Source organism: Coregonus lavaretus (assembly GCF_964263955.1).
Source record: "Coregonus lavaretus genome assembly, contig: HAP1_SCAFFOLD_499, whole genome shotgun sequence".
Taxonomy (NCBI): domain Eukaryota; kingdom Metazoa; phylum Chordata; class Actinopteri; order Salmoniformes; family Salmonidae; genus Coregonus; species Coregonus lavaretus.
The window spans coordinates 157,903-185,618 of record NW_028161407.1 but is presented as its reverse complement, the minus strand read 5'-3'; the positions used below and the strand labels follow the sequence as shown (position 1 = coordinate 185,618).

General features: G+C 43.4%; 2 protein-coding genes across 2 annotated transcripts; both read left to right on the top strand.

Moving 5' to 3' along the window:
* Positions 1-6,649: 6,649 nt before the first annotated feature.
* LOC311120715 (NACHT, LRR and PYD domains-containing protein 1 homolog) lies at positions 6,650-24,298 on the top strand (the record flags this gene model as incomplete). Its single annotated transcript, XM_084195293.1, has 11 exons — positions 6,650-6,720; positions 16,439-16,581; positions 17,172-17,209; positions 17,853-17,917; positions 18,050-18,264; positions 18,452-18,711; positions 18,871-18,996; positions 19,162-19,294; positions 19,380-19,409; positions 21,577-21,859; positions 22,355-24,298. 11 exons carry the CDS (start codon positions 6,650-6,652, stop codon positions 22,359-22,361), a joined length of 1,371 nt encoding a protein of 456 aa, XP_084051419.1. The 3' UTR covers positions 22,362-24,298.
* On the top strand, positions 8,185-14,634 carry LOC311120712 (protein NLRC3-like; the record flags this gene model as incomplete). Its single annotated transcript, XM_084195290.1, has 7 exons — positions 8,185-8,305; positions 8,496-10,296; positions 10,373-10,546; positions 12,517-12,690; positions 13,142-13,315; positions 13,894-13,940; positions 14,078-14,634. The coding sequence occupies 7 exons, from the start codon at positions 8,185-8,187 to the stop codon at positions 14,632-14,634; spliced, it is 3,048 nt and encodes a 1,015-aa protein (XP_084051416.1).
* Positions 24,299-27,716: the final 3,418 nt, after the last annotated feature.

Below are 27,716 nucleotides of genomic sequence, written 5' to 3'. Positions count from 1 at the left end.
CAATCGTTGTCGGCACACCTTTCATCTGAATACATGCCCCGGTGCAACGGACGAGATAAACTGATCGCACCTCATGTGAACTCGAGCAGTGCATGGGTGTTTTCACTAAGGGCACTATTCCAATTTATGAAATTACGCCTTTCCTACGGACTGCTCGTCGTTTCTATTCAGACGTTTACCTTATTAAGTTGCATAACGGGTTTTGCAGGCGTGGTTCCCTTTCGTGCGCTGAATAGGACAAAAATCAGTTAACCACTTAACTGAGGAACTAAATTTAACCTTGCACAATACCCTAGATGCAGTTGCACCCCTAAAAACGAAAAACATTTGTCATAAGAAACTAGCTCCCTGGTATACAGAAAATACCCGAGCTTTGAAGCAAGCTTCCAGGAAATTGGAACGGAAATGGCGCCACACCAAACTGGAAGTCTTCCGACTAGCTTGGAAAGACAGTACCGTGCAGTACCGAAGAGCCCTCACTGCTGCTCGATCATCCTACTTTTCCAAATTAATCGAGGAAAATAAGAACAATCCAAAATTTCTTTTTGATACTGTTGCAAAGCTAACTAAAAAGCAGCATTCCCCAAGAGAGGATGGTTTTCACTTCAGCAGTGATAAATTCATGAACTTCTTTGAGGAAAAGATCATGACCATTAGAAAGCAAATTACGGACTCCTCTTTGAATCTGCGTATTCCTCCAGGGCTTAGCTGTCCTGGATCTGCACAGCTCTGCGAGGGCCTGGGATCGGGAGAGACACTTAAGTGTTTTAGTACTATATCTCTTGACACAATGATGAAAATAATCATGGCCTCTAAACCTTCAAGCTGCATACTGGATCCTATTCCTACTAAACTGCTGAAGGAGCTGCTTCCTGTGCTTGGCCCTCCTATGTTGAACATAATAAACAGCTCTCTATCCACCGGATGTGTACCAAACTCACTAAAAGTGGCAGTGATAAAGCCTCTCTTGAAAAAGCCAAACCTTGACCCGGAAAATATAAAAAACTATCGGCCAATATCGAATCTTCCATTCCTCTCAAAAATTTTAGAAAAAGCTGTTGCGCAGCAACTCACTGCCTTTCTGAAGACAAACAATGTATACGAAATGCTTCAGTCTGGTTTTAGACCCCATCATAGCACTGAGACTGCACTTGTGAAGGTGGTAAATGACCTTTTAATGGCGTCAGACCGAGGCTCTGCATCTGTCCTCGTGCTACTAGACCTTAGTGCTGCCTTTGACACCATCGATCACCACATTCTTTTGGAGAGACTGGAAACCCAAATTGGTCTACACGGACAAGTTCTGGCCTGGTTTAGATCCTACCTGTCGGAAAGATATCAGTTTGTCTCTGTGAATGGTCTGTCCTCCGACAAATCAACTGTACATTTCGGTGTTCCTCAAGGTTCCGTTTTAGGACCACTATTGTTTTCACTATATATTTTACCTCTTGGGGATGTTATTCGAAAACATAATGTTAACTTTCACTGCTATGCGGATGACACACAGCTGTACATTTCAATGAAGCATGGTGAAGCCCCAAAATTGCCCTCGCTAGAAGCCTGTGTTTCAGACATAAGGAAGTGGATGGCTGAAAACTTTTTACTTTTAAACTCGGACAAAACAGAGATGCTTGTTCTAGGTCCCAAGAAACAAAGAGATCTTCTGTTAAATCTGACAATTCATCTTGATGGTTGTAAAGTCGTCTCAAATAAAACTGTGAAGGACCTAGGCGTTACTCTTGACCCTGATCTCTCTTTTGACGAACATATCAAGACTGTTTCAAGGACAGCTTTTTTCCATCTACGTAACATTGCAAAAATCAGAAATTTTCTGTCCAAAAATGATGCAGAAAAATTAATCCATGCATTTGTTACTTCTAGATTAGACTACTGCAATGCTCTATTTTCCGGCTACCCGGATAAAGCACTAAATAAACTTCAGTTAGTGCTAAATACGGCTGCTAGAATCCTGACTAGAACCAAGAAATTTGATCATATTACTCCAGTGCTAGCTTCCCTACACTGGCTTCCTGTTAAGGCAAGGGCTGATTTCAAGGTTTTACTGTTAACCTATAAAGCGTTACATGGGCTTGCTCCTACCTATCTTTCCGAGTTGGTCCTGCCGTACATACCAATACGTACGCTACGGTCACAAGACGCAGGCCTCCTAATTGTCCCTAGAATTTCTAAGCAAACAGCGGGAGGCAGGGCTTTCTCCTATAGATCTCCATTTTTATGGAACAGTCTGCCTACCCATGTGAGAGACGCAGACTCGGTCTCAACCTTTAAGTCTTTACTGAAGACTTATCTCTTCAGTAGGTCATATGATTGAGTGTAGTCTGGCCCAGGAGTGTGAAGGTGAACGGAAAGGCTGGAGCAACGAACAGCCCTTGCTGTCTCTGCCAGGCCGGTTCCCCTCTCCACTGGGGTTCTCTGCCTCTAACCCTGTTGCAGGGGCTGAGTCACTGGCCTGCTGGTGCTCTTTCATGCCGTCCCTGGGAGGGGTACGTCAATTGAGTGGGTTGAGTTACTGACGTGATCTTCCTGTCTGGGTTGGCGACCCCCCCCCCCCCTTGGTTTGTGCTGTGGTGGAGACCTCTGTGGGCTATACTCGGCCTTGTCTCAGGATTGTAAGTTGGTGGTTGGGGATATCCCTCTAGTGGTGCGGGGGCTGTGCTTTGGCGGAGTGGGTGGGGTTATATCCTTCCTGTTTGGCCCTGTCCGGGGGTTTCTTCGGATGGGGCCACAGTGTCTCCGGACCGCTCCTGTCTCAGCCTCCAGTATTTATGCTGCAGTAGTTTATGTGTCGGGGGGCTGGGGTTAGTTGGTTATACCTGGAGTACTTCTCCTGTCTTATCCAGTGTCCTGTGTGAATTTAAGTATGCTCTCTCTAATTCTCTCGTTCTCTCTTTCTCTCTGAGAACCTGAGCCCTAGGACCATACGTCAGGACTACCGGGCATGATGACACCCTGCTGCCCCCAGTCCGCCTGGCCTTGCTGCTATTCCAGTTTCAACTGTTCTGCCTGCGGCTACGAAACCCCTACCTGTCCCAGACCTGCTGTTTTCAACTCTAAATGATCGGCTATGAAAAGCCAACTGAGAGACCTGAGCCCTAGGACCATACGTCGGGACTACCGGCCGTGGTGACTCCTTGCTATCCCCAGTCCGCCTGGCCTTGCTGCTATTCCAGTTTAAACTGTTCTGCCTGCGGTTATGGAACCCCTACCTGTCCCAGACCTGCTGTTTTAAACTCTAATGATCGGCTATGAAAAGCCAACTGAGATTTATTCCTGATTATTATTTGACCATGCTTGTCACTTATGAACATTTTTGAACATCTTGGCATGGTTCTGTTATAATCTCCACCCGGCACAGCCAGAAGAGGACTGGCCACCCCTCATAGCCTGGTTCCTCTCTAGGTTTCTTCCTAGGTTTTGCCTTTCTAGGGAGTTTTTCCTAGCCACCGTGCTTCTACACCTGCATTACTAGCTGTTTGGGGTTTTAGGCTGGGTTTCTGTACAGCACTTCGAGATATTAGCTGATGTAAGAAGGGCTATATAAAATAAAATTGATTGATTGATTGAATAAATGTAGGCTAATTCAACCGCTGAAAACACTCCCACTTGCTGGCCAACAGATTTTCTGGTGGAGTTTTCATTAAATAGCGTTTTCAGTACATATATTTTAAGCCTTTAAGTACGGTGTACCTTTAATTAGATTTTTGTCGACAGACTAGAATACATCGAGAGAACGGGTTGAGAATATTAAAAATACTCGGATTTTGTAGATTATTTAGGCACATTTTAGGGTTAGGAAAGTATGTATGAATCATAAAAAAAAACTGGTTTGGAGAACCTTTACACACGACGCAAAAATATGCAAAATGTAAGCTACAAATTGAAGAAAACGAACACTAAAGTGACAGTTATAAATGTATGTGGGTTTTACTGACGGTGGTTCTCGATAGTGGCTGATATTTAACATGATACAAATTGTAAAATAAACGGAGAAAAGCCTGGGCATAGCCTATAATTAAAACATTCCGAAGCTCATACATCAACTCGGCAGGTTCAGTCCTACAGAAGCCTAAAGCTTGGGGGTCCAAATTGCATCCACGCCTATTATGAGGTCACACCAGTAGAGGTGCGTGCGTAAAATCACTGTTAATTCATATGCCTTGTGACCGTGAAATAGACTGTAGGCCTAAAGGCCGAGACAATAAGAAGACACAGTGGCAGAATAAATTCAACCACCTTTGTTTTATCACAAAACCGGAGAGCAACTTCTGTCCAGTTAAGTCCACAATGCATATTCTATGTAACAGACAGTTACATGACCTACAGCATGGTCAAGCAAGTTAATGTTTCGGACATTTTCGGACCACTAAACAACTATTGATTTAGAACCACAGAGAGTTTTCAGCAAATTGCAAAGAGTGGTTCATGGTCCTGATTTATGTGTGTGTGTGTGGGTGTGTGTGCGTGCGTGCGCGTTCGTGCAAGTAGAAAAAACATGTTGACTCACCCTACTTGTAGAGAAACGCCAATGACACCCTCCTCTCTTTCATGTTGACAAAATGGTCTATCAGTCTGTCATACAGTACACGGTCTATCACTCTGTCATACAGTACACGGTCTATCACTCTGTCATACAGTACACGGTCTATCACTCTGTCATACAGTACACGGTCTATCACTCTGTCATACAGTACACGGTCTATCACTCTGTCATACAGTACACGGTCTATCTCTCTGTCATACAGTACACGGTCTATCACTCTGTCATACAGTACACGGTCTATCACTCTGTCATACAGTACACGGTCTATCACTCTGTCATACAGTACACGGTCTATCTCTCTGTCATACAGTACACGGTCTATCACTCTGTCATACAGTACACGGTCTATCACTCTGTCATACAGTACACGGTCTATCTCTCTGTCATACAGTACACGGTCTATCACTCTGTCATACAGTACACGGTCTATCACTCTGTCATACAGTACACGGTCTATCACTCTGTCATACAGTACACGCTTTTATTTTTTGTTGTCCTAGGCTACCTGGCTAAAATGCTTGCTCACTAGCCTAACTTCCATTCATGGCAACGTTAGCTAGTTAACATTATCCTTCTACATCTAGCTACATATTTAACTTCTATCCTCTCAGGCCGGGGCACAGCAATGTATGACTTAATGGTTGGATCAGAATCGCTGTTATAATCATTCGCCAGTATGGAGAATTAAGTAAAACCACAAGTCCGAATCCCTATCTCCATCCATGGTTCATTTAGGAAAAGGCCAATGTTAACTAACTAGCTAGACACCAGAGGACAACAACACAACGAGATGCAACAATTCAAGTTGTTTCTGTCAAAATCCAAGCTGGTTTACCTTGACACCTTTTAATGGAGCACCAGAACCAATCACAGTTGAGCTCGCTCAGTTTAGCTCAACGCTGATTGGCTAATTTCTAATACTTTTTTAAATCGAAGGACAAATGTTCGCTGGCTTCCCTTGTCTTCAATGCTACGGGCAACAATGTCATACTCGTTTGGACCAGACAGCATCAGATAGATGGCCTACACATAGAGAGACAGAGGGGCGCTGTTTAGCTCGCTCGGATGCTTTCTCCTGTGAGATACATTCAGCCTCTTGCGAATTAAAGGACAATTATGAAGCACAGAGAGACGAAAGATACATTATAGCCTGGCTTCCCTTGGCATAGAAGAAATACCTGTCAGTTATTTTAACTGTCTGTAATGTCTACTTGGTAAATGTTTATAATGTCTGTCAATCTAAGCTGTAACGTATTTTTAGTTGTGTGTACCCCAGGTAGACTAGCTGTTATTATGGAGTCAGCTAATGGGGTTCCAACCAGGTAGACTAGCTGTTATTATGGAGTCAGCTAATGGGGATCCAACCAGGTAGACTAGCTGTTGTTATGGAGTCAGCTAATGGGGATCCAACCAGGTAGACTAGCTGTTATTATGGAGTCAGCTAATGGGGATCCAACCAGGTAGACTAGCTGTTATTATGGAGTCAGCTAATGGGGATCCAACCAGGTAGACTAGCTGTTGTTATGGAGTCAGCTAATGGGGATCCAACCAGGTAGACTAGCTGTTATTATGGAGTCAGCTAATGGGGATCCAACCAGGTAGACTAGCTGTTGTTATGGAGTCAGCTAATGTGGATCCAACCAGGTAGACTAGCTGTTATTATGGAGTCAGCTAATGGGGATCCAAGTCAAATCAAATCAAATTAACTGTGTATGTTTAAATGCAATATGAAGTCTCTGTTTGAACTCTGACCACAGACAGTAAAAGTGTTGTCATTGTTAATGGTTCTTCAACAATGTTTAGAAATATTGACTGTTCTGTTATTTCTTATTGTAGCTGAGTGAGCTGTGACTTACATTTAAAATGAGTATCTCTGGGGAGAGAGAGGAGGGGACCACTGCCTCTAAAATGAGTCTCTCTGGGGAGAGAGAGGAGGGGACCACTGCTTCTAAAATGAGTCTCTCTGGGGAGAGAGAGGAGGGGACCACTGCCTCTAAAATGAGTCTCTCTGGGGAGAGAGATAAGGAGACCACTGCCTCTAAAATGAGTCTCTCTGGGGAGAGAGAGGAGGAGAACACTGCCTCTAAAATGAGTCTCTCTGGGGAGAGAGAGGAGGGGACCACTGCCTCTAAAACGACTCAAGACACCAGTTCTAAGAGGTAAGAGATGACATGTAAAATATACAGTTCTCTTAAAGATATAAAACTAAAGGGAAAAGTGTTCCCAAATTACATAAAATGTAGGTCTACATAATTCATTTAAAATTCCCCAAATCGATTTATCAATTGCAGACTGTAGCTTTATAAAGAAACATCAGAGCTGTGTTCAAATACTCATACTAGCCGCACTAACCGTACTATTTGTGATGTAAATTGAGTATGTAGTATGCTTATTCGCAAAAGTACGAAGTATACACGCAGTGGACACTATTTACGTGCTTTTAGGGCCCATAATGCAATTCTTCAGAAAATGGGTGTGGCTTCACAACGTTTTCAGATTTTAAGAAAATGGCGGAAAATATGCAGCCGAAGTCTAACGAGAGCGGATACAAATTCATTGCTTTAACTAATTATGACAAATGTTAAGAAAATGTTGAACAATGTAATGACTTTTCAAATAAGTTAAGCTACACGTTATGTTGGCTGACAATGTGTTGGCTACGCTATCCTTACGCACCGCAAAGCATATCATTACAGCAGTAGGTACTACCAGTATGTTAGCTAGCTACCTCGTTAGTTGGCTACTAATACACCGAACTTGCCAGTATATTAACTATATGCTAACTAACTAACTATCTAACGTTTATTGACTTGATTATTCACATCATTCTTAGCTAAGTGGTATAGTTGTTGTGCGTTCTCAATGGACATAAATTAGCTCTTGCTATCTACTCCGATTTCAAAGCACTCTCGTCTGAGTGTGCCAGAGCGCAGAATAATTGACGAATTTACAAACGCCCAACACCGGTTTAATGTGGCCGGTGTCAGTAAACGTCGGCAAAAATGTAAATTGTTGCCAGCAGCACTGGATAACATGAAAACAGCCTATCCGGCTCTGCTATGGCGAGTAAAATGGTCAGAGTGAGGTGTTCTCTCATTTGTGTCTGGAAGTAGCTAGCCAGTTAGCTTGACTGCTGTCATGAGGGTCAGAACGCTAGGATCAACCCTACTCCTCGGCTAGTGTGTGCTCTGAACACTCAGAGAGCGAAAACGCTCTGAATTTAAGAACACCCAGAGCGCACTCTGGCACTCCAGATTGAATTTACGAACACAAACATGTCTAGCTAGTGATTTGTTTATGCTAACAAGCTAGCAAGTGGTTGCATAGCAAAATAATCAACTTCCGGTAGACAGGCGTAGTGTTAGTATGCACAACTGAAAGGATACCATTCGTTTACAGTATACTAAAATGAACTAATAGTATATTGTATGTAATACTCATTAAGTATGTAGTATAAAGTAGGTTAGTATGGGTATTCGAAGGATACCCAGGACTTCTAGAAGTTCCATTATACAGTTGTTCAAATGAAGTAGATGAGATATTGATAAGGTGATCGATCTCCCTGTTTTGTTGAAAGTGTCCAGAAGCCCAGAGCAGAGTCACCTGCCCCCAGCCTGCTATCAATGAAGAGTGATCAGTCACCTGCTTTCAGCCAAGAACCATTACCAGATGACAATAAGGAAGTGGAGAGTTTAGACAGTGAGGATGCATTAAAGATCACACACAACCTTCTGGACAGAAGAAGTAAGACTGTGTTTCATACAATATTACAAAGAACGGTACAAAGGCCCCTTTAAACACACACACACACACACACACACAATCACACACACACACACACACACACACACACACACACACACACACACACACACACACACACACACACACACACACAAACTTATGAGTCCCAACTCTCATTGTTTTCCTACAGGTCAAACTCTTCTGACAGTCCAACAAGACATTAAGGCTAAACTGAAACACAAGTATCAACACATATCTGAAGGAATTGGACACCATGGAAACCAAAGTCTGTTAAAGGACATCTACACAGAGCTCTACATCACAGAGGGTGGAAGTGGAGGGGTCAATAATGAACATGAGGTGAGACAAATAGAGATGGCATCCAAGAAACAAACCACACAAGAGACACCAATCAAATGCAACGACATCTTCAAGACTTTACCTGGACAAGACAAACCTATCAGAACTGTGCTGACAAAAGGAATCGCTGGCATTGGAAAAACAGTCTCTGTGCAGAAGGTCATCCTTGACTGGTCAGAAGGAAAAGCAAATCAGGACGTTCATTTCATGTTTCCTCTTCCTTTCCGTGATCTGAACCTGAAAAAGGACCAATACAGTCTGATGCAACATCTTTCCCACTACTTCTCAGACCTGAAAGAGATTGAAAGCATTGAAGATGGGGAAACCAAAACTGTTTTCATTTTTGATGGTCTGGATGAGTGTCGACTTCCTCTAGACTTCATAAACAATGAGAAGTGCTGTGATGTCACGAAGCCAACCTCAGTGGACGTGCTGCTGACAAACCTCATCAAGGGAAATCTGCTTCCCTCTGCTCTCCTCTGGATAACCTCACGGCCTGCAGCAGCCAATCAGATCCCTCCTGAGTGTGTTGACCAGGTGACAGAGGTACGAGGGTTCAATGATCCACAGAAGGAGGAGTACTTCAGGAAGAAAATCACAGATCAGAATCTGGCCAATGAAATCATCAAACACATGAAGACATCAAGGAGCCTCCACATCATGTGCCACATGCCAGTCTTCTGTTGGATATCAGCCACTGTCCTTGAGATGATGCTGAAAGAGGCAGAGAAGGATGAAGTCCCCAAAACTTTGACCCAGATGTACATACACTTCACGCTCATCCAAATCATTGTGAAGAACAAGAAGTACAACAAAGCCACAGAGACAAACCCAAAGGAACTGTCTCAGTCAGACAAAGAGATGATCCTGAAACTGGCAAAGCTGGCTTTCCAACAGCTGCAGAAGGGCAACCTGATCTTCTATGAGGAGGACCTGAGAGAGTGTGGCCTTGATGTCACAGAGGCATCAGAGTACTCAGCATTGTGTACAGAGATCTTTAAAGAAGAATCTGGGCTGAACCAAGACAAGGTCTACAGCTTTGTGCATTTGAGCATTCAGGAGTTTCTAGCAGCAGTGCATGCTTTAGAATCATGTCTGGACAAGAAGGAAAATGTTTTTTCCACCACTAGTGAGGATGAAGATGAGGAGTCAATCCAGTTGTTTGACTTACACAGGAGAGCAGTGGACCAGGCCTTGAAGAGTGAGAATGGACACCTGGACCTGTTCCTCCGCTTCCTTCTGGGTCTCTCACTGGAGTCCAATCAGAATCTGTTACGAGGCCTTCTGACACAGACAGGAAGTACAACACAGAGCAATGAGGAAACAGTTGAGAGAACAGTCAGGTACCTTTCAGACAAGATCAAAAGGGAATCCTCACCAGAAAGGATCATCAACTTGTTCCACTGTCTGAATGAACTTGGTGCCAACTCTCTAGTTGAAGAAATGCAAACCTCCCTGCGATCAGGAACTCTTTCAGAAACAGAGCTAGAACCTCAACAATGTTCAGCCCTGGCCTACCTGTTACTGATGTCAGAGGAGGTGCTGGAGGAGTTTGACCTGAAGACATACACCACATCAGAGGAAGGTTATCAGAGGTTAATGCCGGTTGTGAAAACCTGCAAGAGAGCACTGTAAGTTCTGCTATTGAGTTGATGTTTACATTATTCTGGAGGATTTGTATATCTAACATATTATCTCCTCTCTTAGACTGGATGGCTGTAAACTCACATATGAATCCTGTGAGACTCTGGCCTCAGTTCAGCAGACACCAAACTGCCCCCTGAGAGAACTGGACCTCAGCTACAATGACCTGGGAGACAGAGGAGTGGAGCTGCTCTGTGTTGGACTAACCAATCCTCTCTGCAACATACAGACACTTGTGTGAGTTAACTATCTTCAGTATCCACTGTTTCTTTATTGTTTATATATTCGTAGTTGTTAGGAATCTTAACATTATTTGAACATATACATAAAATGTGATAAATATTTAAAACAAAATGTAATGACTCGCTAGGTGTGGCTGGCAGGATGGAACAAAAACAGTCCAACACACAGGAGCTTAAACCTGCTAGGCTGGCATATTTATTCAAAATAAAAGATTAACAAAGATTGTCAAACTATAACTGAAAACAAAACACTCTAATTAACTGAACCGAGAGTTTGACTTAGTTGTAATGAAAAACTAGCTGGGCTGCTACACAGATTCACTTGTAGTCCGGTTAGTTTTCCTGTGGAGAACACAATGTCCAGGGGCGTCCAGCCCGGAGCTCTCCCCTGCTGAACTAAAGCAACACCTTAAATGTCCAAGGTGCATTGCAGCCTAAACGAGGCCAAGTGGTCTCAGGTGTGGACGTAGCCCTGCAGCCTACAATGCTGGTTGTGGGGGCGTGGCTGACGCTCAAAACAGTGGCTTTCCCCGGGCCACATTACCGGAGCCACCACACAAAGGTTAAATATCTTGAGTGAGGTGGTATGTTTTTAACATTTAGTTATACCACAGCATTGTTGAATACTCATTTCTGATTGGCTAGAAGGGCATTCTAGAATGGACATTCAAACCAGATAACGGGACAGTTGGAAAATATATGATGACGCAATAAGCGCCTATACATGCAGAGCTTGCTACAAAGTTACAGAAAGCTCAACCGGAATTGGTTACATTGTAAACACAGGTGCAATTGGCATGATGACTGCAAGAATGTCCACCAGAACTGTTTCCATAGAATTTAATGCTAATTTCTCTACCAACATCGTTTTAGAGAATTTTGCAGTACGTCCAACTGGCCTCACAACCGCAGACCAAAGTGTATGGTGTCCTGGGGGTGTGCGGTTTGCTGATGTCAACGTTGTGAACAGAGTGCCCCATGGTGGCGGTGGGGTTATGGTATGGGCACGCATAAGCTACGGACCTACGAACACAATTGCATTTTATCGATGGCAATTTGAAATCACAGAGATACCGTGACGAGATCCTGAGGCCCATTGTCGTACCATTCATCTGCCGCCATTACCTCATGTTTCAGCATGATAATGCACAGGCCCATGTTGCAAGGATCTGTACAAAATTCCTGGAAGCTGAAAATGTCCCAGTTCTTCCATGTCCTGCATACTCACCAGACATGTCACCCATTGAGCATGTTTGGGATGCTCTGGATAGACGTGTAGTACAGCGTATTCCAGTTCCCGCCAATATCCAGCAACTTCACACAGCCATTGAAGAGGAGTGGGACAACATTCCACAGGCCACAATCAACAGCCTGATGAACTCAATGCGAAAGGAGATTTGTCGTGCTGCATGAGGCAAATGGTGGTCACACCAGATACTGATTGGTTTTCTGATCCATGCCCCTACATTTTAAAAAATGTATCTGTGACCAACAGATGCATATCTGCATTCTCAGCAATGTGAAATCCATAGATTAGGGCCTAATGAGTGGATTTCAATTAGCTGATTTCCTTATGAACTGTAACTCAGTAAAATCATTGAAATTGTTGCATGTTGAGTTTATATTTTAGTTCATTGTACTTTGCTGTTATTCTGGCTGCAGAGGTCGTGACTGGGTTAGCAACAGTGTATTGACATATCTCCTCTCTTCAGACTAGCTGGCTGTAAACTCACATATGAATCCTGTGAGACTCTGGCTTCAGCTCTGCAGACACCAAACTCCCCCCTGAGAGAACTGGACCTCAGCTACAATGACCTGGGAGACAGAGGAGTGGAGCTGCTCTGTGTTGGACTAACCAGTCCACTCTGCAACATACAGACACTAGTGTGAGTTAACTTTCTACAGTATGAGTTATTATGTGGATGTTTTAAACATTTGTTAATCATGTGCTCTTCTGCCCTCTAGTCTAGGTCAGTGTGGTCTGACAGAGGGTTGCTGTTCAGATCTGGCCTCAGTCCTGAGTTCACCCAACTCACAACTGAAACAACTGGAGCTGAGAGACAATGACCTGCAGGACTCAGGAGTTACACTGCTGTCTGCTAGACTGGAGGATCCAGACTGTAAACTACACACACTGGGGTAAGTACAGCTGTTTCAGTCAGGTCGGTACTGAGCTGAGTTACACTGCCCTCTGCTGGACTGGAGGATCCAGACTGTAAACTACACACACTGGGGTAAGTACAGCTGTTTCAGTCAGGTCGGTACTGAGCTGAGTTACACTGCCCTCTGCTGGACTGGAGGATCCAGACTGTAAACTACACACACTGGGGTATGTACAGCTGTTTCAGTCAGGTCGGTACTGAGCTGAGTTACACTGCTCTCTGCTGGACTGGAGGATCCAGACTGTAAACTACACACACTGGGGTAAGTACAGCTGTTTCAGTCAGGTCGGTACTGAGCTTAGTAAAACAAATACTCTGAACATCTGATGTTTCATCACAATGTTGGTGTCATGGACAAATGTATGAGTGTCCTACAAGATGATTGACACCAGTACACCAACCTAGACAGCTGTTGTGTCTCTCTGTAGGCTGTCTGGCTGTCTGGTCACAGAGGAGGGCTGTGCTGCTCTGTCTTCAGCTCTGAGGTCAAACCCCTCCCACCTGAAAGAGCTGGACCTGAGCTACAATCACCCAGGAGACTCTGCAGGGGGACTGCTTTCAGCTGCTCTGGTGGATCCCACAGATAAACTGATGAAGCTGAAGTAAGTCAGAATATATGTCCTAATAGTGTGAGCAGCGGTTGTGTCCTATGAAGTGTAGTAGGTTCAGTAACATGAGGACATGATGATAGAATTAAGGGGAAGTTTACCCAGCAGGCTTAGCACTCCAACACAGCATACATCATCACCACATGAATACTCTCTTCTGCATCTCTGATATCCTGTTGGAATTGTACTCTGTTCTGTATGCAGTAGGTAGGATAGAATACCTGTATGTATCTAGTAATTAATTGTACTCTGTTCTGTATGCAGTAGGTTGGGTAGAATACCTGTATGTCTCTAGTATGGAATTGTAATCTGTTCTGTATGCAGTAGGTATGATAGAATACCTGCATGTCTCTAGTAATGAATTGTACTCTGTTCTGTATGCAGTAGGTAGGATAGAATACCTGTATTTCTCTAGTAATGAATTGTACTCTGTTCTGTATGCAGTAGGTAGGATAGAATACCTGTATTTCTCTAGTAATGAACTTGGATAGTGCACCAGAACACAACAATATGGTTTAAATGCTGACTGCTTTATTAGGTCTTTGTCAGTCAATAACCTGTTTCTCCTACAGTGTGGATCATGGTGGAGAGTTCAGGCTGAAATCAGGGCTGAGGAAATGTAAGTCTCTTCAATCATAATCAACTGCATATTCAGAACTACAGTAACATAGTAACTAATCAATACTTGTTCTCTACCTACAAAAACAACATTTTATATGAAGATGTGGTTTGATTAAACTCCCCTTTTGTCTACAGATGCCTGTCATCTCACCCTGGACCCAAATACAGCAAACCCACACCTGATACTGTCTGAGGGGAACAGGAAGGTGACACGGGTGGAGGACAAGCAGCATTATGAAGACCATCCAGACAGATTTGACCATCTTTACTTAGTTCTCTGCAGAGAAGGCTTATCTGGATGTCGTTATTTCTGGGAGGTGGAGAGGGATGGTGACATGGCTGACATTGGTGTGGTGTACAGAGGACTGAAGAGGAAGGGACGGGTGGATGAAAGTTGGATTGGAGCCAACAGGAAGTCCTGGTGTTTATTCTGCTCTGATAGCCTCTATTTATTTTACCATTCTGGAGTCAGCAGATGCATCCCTGGTCCTGTTTCTAAGAGAGTTGGAGTGTATCTGGACTGGCCAGCTGGTACTTTGTCCTTCTATAGTGTGTCCTCCTCTGGTACACTGACACACCTTTACACAGAACACACCACATTCACTGAACCCCTCTATCCTGGGTTTGGGTTGAGCGTTTTCTCTTCCTCAGTGACCCTGTGTCAGATAGATGATCAACACAATCAAAGGTGAGTCATAGCAATGTTTTATCATGTGTTTTCCTCTGGAATCATTCCTACAATTACATTATTGTTGATGTGTTTAAATAACCCCCTAAAATCGATTAACGCAGCGGTGTGTCAATCTAAGTAACATAATAACAAAATCCCCATCAATCATCCGTCAGTTTAGGATAGATATATCTGTTTTTCAATCCAACGCATCGGCGGTGAAAGGTGGCAGAGCTAGGGTGTTTTGTCAGGGGACTCATCTGAAGTCAGTACCGTCGATATGCCAACTTCTGTTTGTAGAATCCGAACCGTTTTGGCTAGAAACTAATCTGACCCCACTGTGGACTAGGGAGATGCTCTACGACCCCCATGAGTGTCAAGGGATACGTCTTACCGGTAACCGGTACCGTTTGGAAAAAAATTATGTAATGAAGGTAGTTTTGTGCCTAACCCAAAATAGGGGTTAAATGTAATATCCCTTGACATGTAAAATATATTTCCTAAGCTTTCTTTTATCTCCTAGATATAGGACAGACAGTGGTCATTTAGCAGACGCTCTTATCCTCAGAGACTTACAGTAGTGGTCATTTAGCAGATACTCTTATCCTCAGAGACTTACAGTAGTGGTCATTTAGCAGATACTCTTATCTTCAGAGACTTCCAGTAGTGGTCATTTAGCAGATACTCTTATCCTCAGAGACTTACAGTAGTGGTCATTTAGCAGATTCTCTTATCCTCAGAGACTTCCAGTAGTGGTCATTTAGCAGATACTCTTATCCTCAGAGACTTACAGTAGTGGTCATTTAGCAGATACTCTTATCCTCAGAGACTTACAGTAGTGGTCATTTAGCAGACACTCTTATCCTCAGAGACTTACAGTAGTGGTCATTTAGCAGACGCTCTTATCCTCAGAGACTTACAGTAGTGGTCATTTAGCAGATACTCTTATCCTCAGAGACTTACAGTAGTGGTCATTTAGCAGACACTCTTATCCTCAGAGACTTACAGTAGTGGTCATTTAGCAGACACTCTTATCCTCAGAGACTTACAGTAGTGGTCATTTAGCAGATACTCTTATCCTCAGAGACTTACAGTAGTGGTCATTTAGCAGATACTCTTATCTTCAGAGACTTCCAGTAGTGGTCATTTAGCAGATACTCTTATCCTCAGAGACTTACAGTAGTGGTCATTTAGCAGATTCTCTTATCCTCAGAGACTTCCAGTAGTGGTCATTTGCAGATACTCTTATCCTCAGAGACTTACAGTAGTGGTCATTTAGCAGATACTCTTATCCTCAGAGACTTACAGTAGTGGTCATTTAGCAGACACTCTTATCCTCAGAGACTTACAGTAGTGGTCATTTAGCAGACGCTCTTATCCTCAGAGACTTACAGTAGTGGTCATTTAGCAGATACTCTTATCCTCAGAGACTTACAGTAGTGGTCATTTAGCAGACACTCTTATCCTCAGAGACTTACAGTAGTGGTCATTTAGCAGACACTCTTATCCTCAGAGACTTACAGTAGTGAGTGCTTCATACATTTTTCGTACCTTTTTTTTTTCTTCTCCTACTGATCCCCCGTGGGAATTGAACCCACAACCCTAACATTGCAAGCACCATGCTCTACCAACTGAGCTACACAGGACCACATTCAGAAGTTGACATAGTGTTATGTCACATTTGGCAATGCACCCTACATAGGGAGCTGTTCTGTCACCCTTTATACACCCTTTGTATTGCTTATGAAGACTGTATGTATGCTATATAAAGCCTTTATAAGTTGTATTTAGTTTAATCACAGTCTATCCTTCTGCTTTACCAACAGCAGAGACCATGGTGGAGAGTGTTGTATCAAGCCTGGACCTGAGAACACCAGAGACCATGGTGGAGAGTGTTGTATCAAGCCTGGACCTGAGAACACCAGAGACCACGGTGGAGAGTGCTGTATCAAGCCTGGACCTGAGAAATGTGAGTGTTAAATTATAATTGTTTTAAAATCAAAATACGATTAAAGCGTTCATTATACTTGAGTCCCAGGCAAGGAACACAATCATGATCTATTTGGTCAAAACACACTTAAAGGTAGAGTCAGCAATATGATGTAGATGCACAAAGTAAACATCATAGTGGGTACATTTCTACAACATCTAAGAGTGTTGGAGCGCGATGCTAAACTTCTCTGTTTTGGTCCCGTGGCTACCACGCTGTAAGAGAGTGAAGAGAACCCGTGCACATGGGCAGATACTGTGTGAGAGAGAAGTCAGGCATCTTGCTCATCACAATATCTGCGGTGCTGCTCGTACAACATCATTTAGCTGACTCTATCTTTAAGCTCTCATCCTGGGATCTACCAGAAATCAGGCCCCCAACATCTCCAAAACATGGACCAGAACGATGTTGTTTCCTGCTTCCACAAACATTCATTAATATAACACTAATGTGTGCTAATGAGACTGTTGCTCACTTATATACATTTTTATTACAAGTCTATTTAATAATTATTAATTCATTACTACATGAGATTGTCCATTTTAAATAACAACTACTTTTGACTTCAGGGATTCCTCAGAGCTGTAAGACTTGTGACCATGTTGAGGTAAGTCATAATGTCAATTCTTACTTTTACATACCTTCAGGAGTCAGGCACAGTCTGAAAGCCAGGTGTGTACTGACCAACCATTCATACTGGGATACAGACAGTCCTGTGTTCTGCTTTAGTAATATAAACACAGTCTGAAAGCCAGGTGTGTACTGACCAACCATTCATACTGGGATATAGACAGTCCTGTGTTCTGCTTTAGTAATATATACACAGTCTCAAAGCCAGGTGTGTACTGACCAACCATTCATACTGGGATATAGACAGTCCTGTGTTCTGCTTTAGTAATATAAACACTGTCTCAAAGCCAGGTGTGTACTGACCAACCATTCATACTGGGATATAGACAGTCCTGTGTTCTGCTTGTAGGCATGCAGGATTTTAGCTGTTGTCATATTTTGTCATTAGACAGTTGAATTGGATCAATCCCCAGCATTCCATGTAACATTTAATAAATACATTAGATTAGTTACTTTGGTTAATGGGCCAGTTTCCCGGACACAGATTAAGTCTAGTCTTGGACCTTAAAGGACTTTCTATTGAAGCTTCCATTGATCATGCTTTAAGTCCAGCACTAGACTCAATCTGTGTCCAGGAAACTGGCCCCATATGTATAACTGACATGCTTGTCCTTGTTCAGGACTCCACACACTGGCTTCAGATTGAACCCTTGACTTCCACTGTCCAGGGAGTGACAATCTTCAGGTAAAATAACTACTTTTAACATTTCATTCCGCTTGCTAGTGTATTTCCCCATTACCTTTGGGAATAGTCTTCTAATCCATCCTCTCCATTTGACGATTGACCCTCTCTACCATATCTTGTTGTTGCCCTCAGGCACAGGACACCCAAAGGGCGTTATGAGTGCACAGTGTCTGGGCTCCGCTGGGTGTGTGACAGAGATGTCATTCTGAAGTATCACTTCAGGAACTGGTATCCCTACAGTCACCTTCTGAAAGACATGCAGTACGGACAAGGTGGTCCATTGCTGGACATCACTATGGAGTTAGGTGAACTGGAGGAAGTTCATCTGCCACACTTTGTCTGTTTAGGTAAAACCATATTGACATAGTATTCAGAAAGACATTTCCATGTAACTGAGTTTCACTTCCTGAATGAATGAATGAATATTCTGGGAGTTTGAGTTTACTGTGATCTGATACTGCATATTCTTTGTGTTTTAGTTGGATGAATAATACAATATTTGTCTTTCTGTCTCCTTTTTATTGTGTTGTTCAGGGACCAACCCTTCCCTGACGAATGAGATGACGATTCTTCATGTAGAGGAACATGGAGTGTCTGTTGAGGAAGTGCATGAGGTCACCAGATTCCATGCTAAGATTCTCCATCCCAAGTTCTCAGCTATCTCTGTTATACTGAGCTATATCTTTTCGTGGAACATAGATGTCCACTGTGAGCTGATGCTCTATATGACAGTGAAAAAGGAAACACTAATTCCACGCCTATACCTGTTCCCCAGTAACCCCAGCCAAATACAGGTGAGGTACCATTATTTTATAGGTGACCTTAACTAAGCAGTGGTACGGTTTATGTTGACACTCATAACATGAAGATAATAGTGTGTTGCTAGTTTTCTGAATAATGTTTGAATAAGACTATACATTGACTGGTTGTGTATTCCATGCCTCGTTTCGCAGGCTGTGGAACAACAGGAAAAGTCTCAAGGGTCTTCAAGGGTTCTCATCTCAAGACCAGAGCAGGCCTTCAAACTGAATAGTTACTTCAGACTGAACATTCCCTGTTCTACCTACATCAATCCACAGGTACAGTTTTAGTAGACTAAGAACATGAATCTGACATTTAAGTCACATTTCTATCCATTGCTCTCTCTCGCTCGATGGCTCTCAATTCCAATGGCTTTATTGGCAAGGGAAACATATGTTTACATTGCAAGCAATCTCTCTCTCGTTCTCTCCATCTCTCTCCAGAAGATTCATCTCATACATAGAGACTCCACACCAAGCTTTTTCAAGGCGGTTGTGAAAATGACAGGGGTTGACATTGAGATGGAATTATTCGGTGATGATGAGAGGATTGCATGGAAAGAAGTGGTATCACAAGGTAGGAGCATATGTCAATCATAACTTTGTACTTTTGTAACATATACTATTTAGAGTGATATAACCTCATTTTTTTTATCTTTCAGATGAATACATCACTGCCACCCATTCAACAAGTAAGTAAACATGAGTTACAGTGCATTCGGAAAGTATTCAGACCCCTTGAATTGTTCCACATTTTGTTACGTTACAGCCTTATTATAAAATTGATTAAATCGTTTTTTCCCCCTCATCAATCTGCACACAATACCCCATAATGACAAAGCAAAAACAGGTTTTAGACATTTTTGCAAATGTGTATATATAAAATAAAATCACATTTACATAAGTATTTAGACCCTTTACTCAGTACTTTGTTGAAGCACCTTTGGCAGCGATAACAGCCTCGATTCTTCTTGGGTATGATGCTAGAAGCTTGGCACACCTGTATTTGGGGAGTTTCTCCCATTCTTCTCTGCAGATCCTCTCAAGCTCTGTCAGGTTGGATGGGGAGCGTCGCTGCACAGCTATTTACAGGTCTCTCTAGAGATATTAGATCGGGTTCAAGTCCGGGCTCTGGCTGGGCCACTCAAGGACATTCAGAGACTTGTCCCGGAGCCATTCCTGCATTGTCTTGTCTGTGTGCTTAGGGTCGTTGTCCTGTTGGAAGGTGAACCTTCGCCCCAGTCTGAGGTCCTGAGCGCTCTGGAGCAGGTTTTCATTAAGGATCTCTCTGTACTGCTCCATTCATCTTTCCCTCGATCCTGACTAGTCTCCCAGTCCCTGCCGCTGAAAAACATCCCCACAGCATGATGCTGCCACCACCATGCTTCACCGTAGGGATGGTGCCAGGGTTCTTCCAAATGTGACGCTTGGCATTCAGGCCAAATAGTTCAATCTTGGTTTCATCAGACCAGATAATCTTGTTTCTCATGGTCTGAGAGTCCTTTAGGTGCCTTTTGGCAAACTCCAAGCGGGCTGTCATGTGTCTTTTACTGAGGAGTAGCTTCCGTCTGGCCACTCTACCATAAAGGCCTGATTGGTGGAGTTCTGCAGAGATGGTTGTCCTTCTGGAAGGTTCTCCCATCTCCACAGAGGAGCTCTGGAGCTCTGTCAGAGTGACCATCAGGTTCTTGGTCACCTCCCTGACCAAGGCCTTCTCCCCCGATTGCTCAGTTTGGCCTGGCGGCCAGCTCTAGGAAGAGTCTTGGTGGTTCCAAACTTCTTCCATTTAAGAATGATAGAGGCCACTGTGTTCTTGGAGACCTTCAATGCTGCAGAACTGTTTCGGTACCCTTCCCCAGATCTGGGCCTCGACACAATCCTGTCTCGGAGCTCTACGGACAATTCCTTCGACCTCATGGCTTGGTTTTTGCTCTGACATGCACTGTCAACTGTGGGACGTTATATAGACAGGTGTGTTCCTTCCCAAACATGTCCAATCAATTAAATTTACCACAGGTGGACTCCAATCAAGTTGTTCAAACATCTCAAGGATGATCAATGGAAACAGGATGCACTTGAGCTCAATTTCAAGTCTCATAGCAAAGGGTCTGAATACTTATGTCGATAAGGTATTTCTGTTTTGGAATATTTTTATTCTGTCTATTTTGTATTCTTCTTTTCACTCTGTCATTTAAGTCATTATTGTGGAGTCACTACAATGTTGTTGATCCATCCTCAGTTTTCTCCCATCACAGACATTGAACTCTGTAGCTGTTTTAATATCATCAATGAACTCATGGTGACATCACTAACAGTTTCCTTCCTGCCCTGCAGCTCAGTTCAGAAGGACGACTGCATCTTTGATGTGTCTGGGGGGTTTAATACATCACCCACAGCATAATTATTAACTTGACCATGCTTAAAGAGATATTCAATGTCTGATTTGTTATTGTTACCCATCTACCAATCACTGCCCTTCTTTATGAGGCTTTCTAAAAGATCCCTGGTCTTTGTAGTTGAATCTGTGCTTGAAATGCAACACTTGACTGAGGGACCTTACAGATGTTGAATGTATGGGGGACATGTCCACTTTGACATTAGATTATTCTGAGTAGATTGTTGATAAAACATTAAGGGCATCTATTTTCAATGACTTCTCAATAAACCTAATAGGAAAAATTATTATTTCAATTTTTTATTTTAAATTGACTGACTTTAATTGGAATTGACCACAACCCTGGAGTCGGCTCTATACAATAAATGACTATCAGAGGAATGATAACTGGAGAGACTGGAAGATGTAGAAACAGCTGCTGTTAACCCTAAAGCCATATTAATTTAATTGACCCCCCCCTTCAGCATTAACAGTCCCTGACATTCCTGCTGAGGAGTTTCTGAAGAAACACTGGGCTAAACTAATTCAGCGAACCAAAAACTCAATGCCAATAGCAGATGATCTGTGGTCAAAGAACATGATTGGTGAAGAAGAGCACTCCAGAATAACAGCTGAAACAACTGAACAGGACCGAATGAGAAAACTACTGAAAGCAGTCATCCCCAAAGGACCAGAAGTGACGGGAGCTTGTCTCAAAGCTCTCGTTGAACATGAAAACCATCTTGTTAAGGACTTGAGTGAATCTAGGTAAGACAGTTTTCATTGCTCCCTCCCTTGAATATGTGTAATGATTAAAATATAGGTCAAATAAAAACACAGCTACCCAGATCTAAGAGGAACTGTTTTTCAGAATGGAAGCATGTTTTTGTGTTTCTGTCTGTAATAAATTACTGTTATCTTATTGTAGTTACATCATAGGACCATCATCACATCATTATCTCAGGTGGAACTCCTTCTTCTCCATACTTTCTGATCTCTCTCTTCCCTTCTCCTCCATACTTTCTGATCTCTCTCTTCCCTTCTCCTCCATACTTTCTGATCTCTCTCTTCCCTTCTCCTCCATACTTTCTGATCTCTCTCTTCCCTTCTCCTCCATACTTTCTGATCTCTCTCTTCCCTTCTCCTCCATACTTTCTGATCTCTCTCTTCCCTTCTCCTCCATACTTTCTGATTTCTCTCTTCCCTTCTCCTCCATACTTTCTGATCTCTCTCTTCCCTTCTCCTCCATCCTCTTTCTTGTAGAACCTAATCTGAAGACGCCGAGGCCTGTCTCCTAGTCTGTGGACTAAGACACTTCTTCACCTCGTCAAGCCAGTGCTACAGCATGAAGCTGGCTAGACAAAGACACTTCTTCACCTCGTGAAGCCAGTGCTACGGCATGAAGCTGGCTAGTCAAAGACACTTCTTCACCTCGTCAAGCCAGTGCTACAGCATAAAGCTGGCTAGTCAAAGACACACCACCACGTTGACATCTTGACCTTCCTTAGATCCTTTATGGGATTGCAACTCACTCTGTCTGAAGGAAGGAAGGGAGGAAATGGCCTCAATAAAGGGGATACCTGAGAGGGCAGAGAAGGCACGTGACATCATCGACATGGTGTTGAGAAAAGGAACTGAGTCATGTTCCAGGATGATAAACCTTCTTGGGAAGATGGACTCTCTGTCTTTGTACACATCTTCAGATCTACAGTTGTAGCCAACCCCTGGGTGTGGGGAGACCAGGCAGAATAGACAGGCAGGGTGGTTCAACATGGTCTTGTTGTCTGTTGCTTTAATTCAGGCTCCCGAAAATGTACAGAAAATGTCAATCAAACATGACCACTATAATAGCAATAAACTAACCAAAGGTCCAGCCACACAGCCTCTCTCCTTCTGCAGCCTCCTGGAGGTGTGGATCTTCTAGCAGGAGGGTCAGTTAGTCCTCCACTAGGTACCTAGCTGGACCCCTATCTAGCAGGAGGGTCAGTTAGTCCTCCACTAGGTACCTAGGTATGGACCCCTATCTAGCAGGAGGGTCAGTTAGTCCTCCACTAGGTACCTAGCTGGACCCCTATCTAGCAGGAGGGTCAGTTAGTCCTCCACTAGGTACCTAGCTGGACCCCTATCTAGCAGGAGGGCCAGTTAGTCCTCCACTAGGTACCTAGCTGGACCCCTATCTAGCAGGAGGGTCAGTTAGTCCTACACTAGGTACCTAGCTGGACCCCTATCTAGCAGGAGGGTCAGTTAGTCCTCCACTAGGTACCTAGGGATGGACCCCTATCTAGCAGAACATGTTGATACAACTCTGTCTCTCTCTCACACCAACACACCTACCTACCTGATGTCTGTGTATTTTAAAGTTTAGATTTAAAATGTCATTGTATACGCATTGTAAGCATGTATTGTATACGCATTGTAAGCATGTATTGTGATGTTATTGGAATTTACTTACTGTATTTGCATACTCACTGTGAATGTGTCCGGGAAAATGGCTCTGAGAATTTGGCATTAAACTTAAAACCACAGAAATGTATTTTATGAATATATTGTACAGTGTTGGCCTGATAGAGGTTAATGAGAGGGGCTGGATATCAACACAACCACCTCAGTCTATCAGCAGTTTTCTCAGTGAGAGCACATTGACCATTGACAGACATAAGGAGCTGTTCAACCTCTCACCCCTTTACCAATGACTTGAGAGGCTAAAGGACATATAAGGAGCTGTTCAACCTCTCTCCCCTTTACCAATGACTTGAGAGTGGCTGAAGGACATATAAGGAGCTGTTCAACCTCTCACCCCTTTACCAATGACTTGAGAGTGGCTGAAGGACATATAAGGAGCGGTTCAACCTCTCTCCCCTTTACCAATGACTTGAGAGAGGCTGAAGGACATATAAGGAGCTGTTCAACCTCTCTCCCCTTTACCAATGACTTGAGAGTGGCTGAAGGACCAATCAGCCCCCATCTATACACAATGTTTTACTAAATGTTTTATAACGTTGTATTTTTCTATGTGTATCTACCTGCCCAGGGACTACAGCTAAATCTGGCACATTTACAGAAATATTGATTGATGTGCAGTATCCCTGTCAAATACATGTTGTAAATGTCAATTAAAAGGAATGTATTGTGACTTAGAATGTTGTTTAACAATATGGAAAAAAGCAATAAAGTCAACCGCCTTTATAGCACAAATAATATTATAGCACTGACATTTGTTAACAGCATTGAAAGTAATGATTACTAGACAGTTGTCATGGTAACAGCAGTAATACAAATAACATTATTTATGATGATACTATTAATAATAATAATAATAATAATATTATAATAATCAATTTTAGAAAACACTTTAAATCCCATCGTTAATTAGATTAGATGAGTTTATTAGTCACATGGAGAGGGACGCAAAATCTTGTCCAACAGCGCAGGTCAAAATAAATAAAATCAAATCAAGAGAAGTGAATGAGACAAGATAAAGATTATAATAATATATAGACATTTACAACTGGGTGGTGGAGGGGGGGGGGGGGCAGGGTAAGAGTCTGTTGGGTGGTGGGGGCAGGGTAAGAGTCTGTTGGGTGGTGGGGGCAGGGTAAGAGTCTGTTGGGTGGTGGGGGCAGGGTAAGAGTTTGTTGGGTGGTGGGGGAAGGGTAAGAGTCCGTTGGGTGGTGGGGGCAGGGTAAGAGTTTGTTGGGTGGTGGGGGAAGGGTAAGAGTCCGTTGGGTGGGGGGGCAGGGTAAGAGTCCGTTGGGTGGTGGGGGCAGGGTAAGAGTCTGTTGGGTGGTGGGGGCAGGGTAAGAGTCTGTTGGGTGGTGGGGGCAGGGTAAGAGTCTGTTGGGTGGTGGGGGCAGGGTAAGAGTCTGTTGGGTGGTGGGGGCAGGGTAAGAGTCTGTTGGGTGGTGGGGGCAGGGTAAGAGTCTGTTGGGTGGTGGGGGCAGGGTAAGAGTCCGTTGGGTGGTGGGGGCAGGGTAAGAGTCTGTTGGGTGGTGGGGGCAGGGTAAGAGTCCGTTGGGTGGTGGGGGCAGGGTAAGAGTTTGTTGGGTGGTGGGGGAAGGGTAAGAGTCCGTTGGGTGGGGGGGCAGGGTAAGAGTCCGTTGGGTGGTGGGGGCAGGGTAAGAGTCTGTTGGGTGGTGGGGGCAGGGTAAGAGTCTGTTGGGTGGTGGGGGGGGCAGGGTAAGAGTTTGTTGGGTGGTGGGGGAAGGGTAAGAGTCCGTTGGGTGGGGGGGCAGGGTAAGAGTCTGTTGGGTGGTGGTGGGGGCAGGGTAAGAGTCTGTTGGGTGGTGGGGGCAGGGTAAGAGTCTGTTGGATGGTGGGGGAAGGGTAAGAGTCTGTTGGATGGTGGGGGCAGGGTAAGAGTCTGTTGGGTGGTGGTGGGGGCAGGGTAAGAGTCAGTTGGAATGGAAATCCAACTATCTAGTAATCATTACTTCCTCGTTTACCCTACCCTTATTAATAGTATTATTATAAATAATGTTTTACTGCTGTTACCATGACAACTATCTAGTAATCATCACTTCCTCATTTACCCTGTCCTGTTGTGTTCTAAAATACTATTCTGATACAACCCCCCAAACAATACTAATACGTTTCTTATTAAACTTTATTTTCTAGTTTATTTTATGCACTTTGTTATTATTCATTACATAATTTATCAATCATACGTAGGCGCTAATCTGTACGTAAACCATGCAAGGTATCATTTCCACGCAAAGTGTGAGATTAATCAATATAAATGTTAGCTTGAGAGTGTTCAGCCCCATGACCACGATCAGTGCCAAGTGGTGGAATAAGGGAACTGCTTGTCAAGCGTAGAACGGGGAAAATATACTGTATGTTGAAAATGTGTTTTATTGTGAGAGTAATAATGACATTATTGTATTTATTTTATTATATTGACATTGTGAATTCATGCAACGTCTTGACAGGTTAAATATAATTGACCACATTGGTGCATTTGTAACGATAATAATCCATATAAAGTACAGTCATTTGTTAAATTAGAGGTACGTGTGAAAGTGAAACTATTGTGTAAATCCTATAAAAGACTGAGATAATGGAAATCCAATGAGAGATGGCTGATCTTGCTCTGTTGGAAGATCTGGCAAAGCTGCATTTCACAGAGAGCACGTTTTTAGAGACAGGTGGGACTTTTTAGCAGAAAGTACAGATTGACTCATCAGATATCGTTTCCCAAAACCAATCTTATAGGATCATTGCGAGGATTTAAGACCTACTTTAGAAAGGCAAACCCATGCCATTCGGGTGCACGTGTAGTGTATTAGGATTATGTCTTTGTTAATGGTTTTTAAGTGGAACTGAAAGAATGTTGATTTTAGTATCAAGAGAGAATGTTTTAGTGTAACGCCACATACAACAGACAGGAAGTGTGTTGTAGACAGGGGATTGGACAGTAGAGGGAGCCACCCACATCTTGGGGAGATTATATATACTGGGGGAAAAACGAAGGAGAGGGCAGAGCGACCATTGCAATCTGAGGCGTCGCTCTCCGGGTGGGCATGTCACCTGTAACTTATGCTGAAAGCTTGTGATATGAATAAACTTATGATCAAGGTTCAGTATGAGCGGACTCCTTTGTTTATCAGCAATGACTAGCAACATTTACTCGATACCACAAATGGCGCCCAACGTGGGGCTGGTCTGCAAATCTTCTTTGTTGCATTCGTTGCCGCCAAGCTAACTCGTTCTGAAGTCATGGCCAGACAAGGGTGAGTTTTCCTCACAGCTTTGGAAGTTGTTAGTTTGGATGCTATGTGATTGTACACTGGAGGGATGTACCATTAGGACCGAAATGTGCCTCGTGTGGCGTTATTGCTGAGAACGGGGGGTCTGGCTAATCATTATGAAATTTTTTAAAACAGCGCAAAACGGGAGAGAGCCTATGGATTGTTTATAGAGATGTGTTGCTTGAATAGCAAGTCAGGAACAATCGGGGGCCAGGATATGTATACAAGTTAGGACATTGCAGGATTTGATAAGCCCTCGGAACAAACGAGGCGACCATAGGGTGGGCCATGAAATCCTGGTAACGCTTTAGGGGTTTCAGGTGTGTTCTGGGGACACGAGGTTTGGAATATAAATTCTATTGATGTTACATCTCAGCTGGTGGTTGACGAAGCATTTGTCTGGAGTAACCTCTCATAAAATATCCAGAACTCACGGCAGCCTAAAGTTATAAGGAAAAAGTAATTAAAGACGCAATGTCGGGTGCATTGTTTTTATGCTACATGGTGCATACAGGCTAATGCTAAGGCTAAATGCTAATATGCTGCATGCTAACATGTGACCGTAGAGGTCCACTGCGATGGGATAAAGCCTCTTAAATTATGTTTGTGTGTGTGTGTAATTCAGGTACTATGTTTTGTGAGCGCTGTTAAATGTTGTTGACTATGAGGGGAAAACGGAGGTACAGCAGGACTGTTAAACTCCCTTCCACGGTGAAAAAGTATTTTTGAATGTATCGCGCATGCGTGGGATTTTACTAAACCACAACACATCTGTTACACTGCAGGGGGAGACAGAGAAACACAGACGAGGGAACAAAGAGGAGAGATTTTAACACGAATCTTCTAGTTTTAAAGCGGCTGTTGTTGGAAAATGAAAC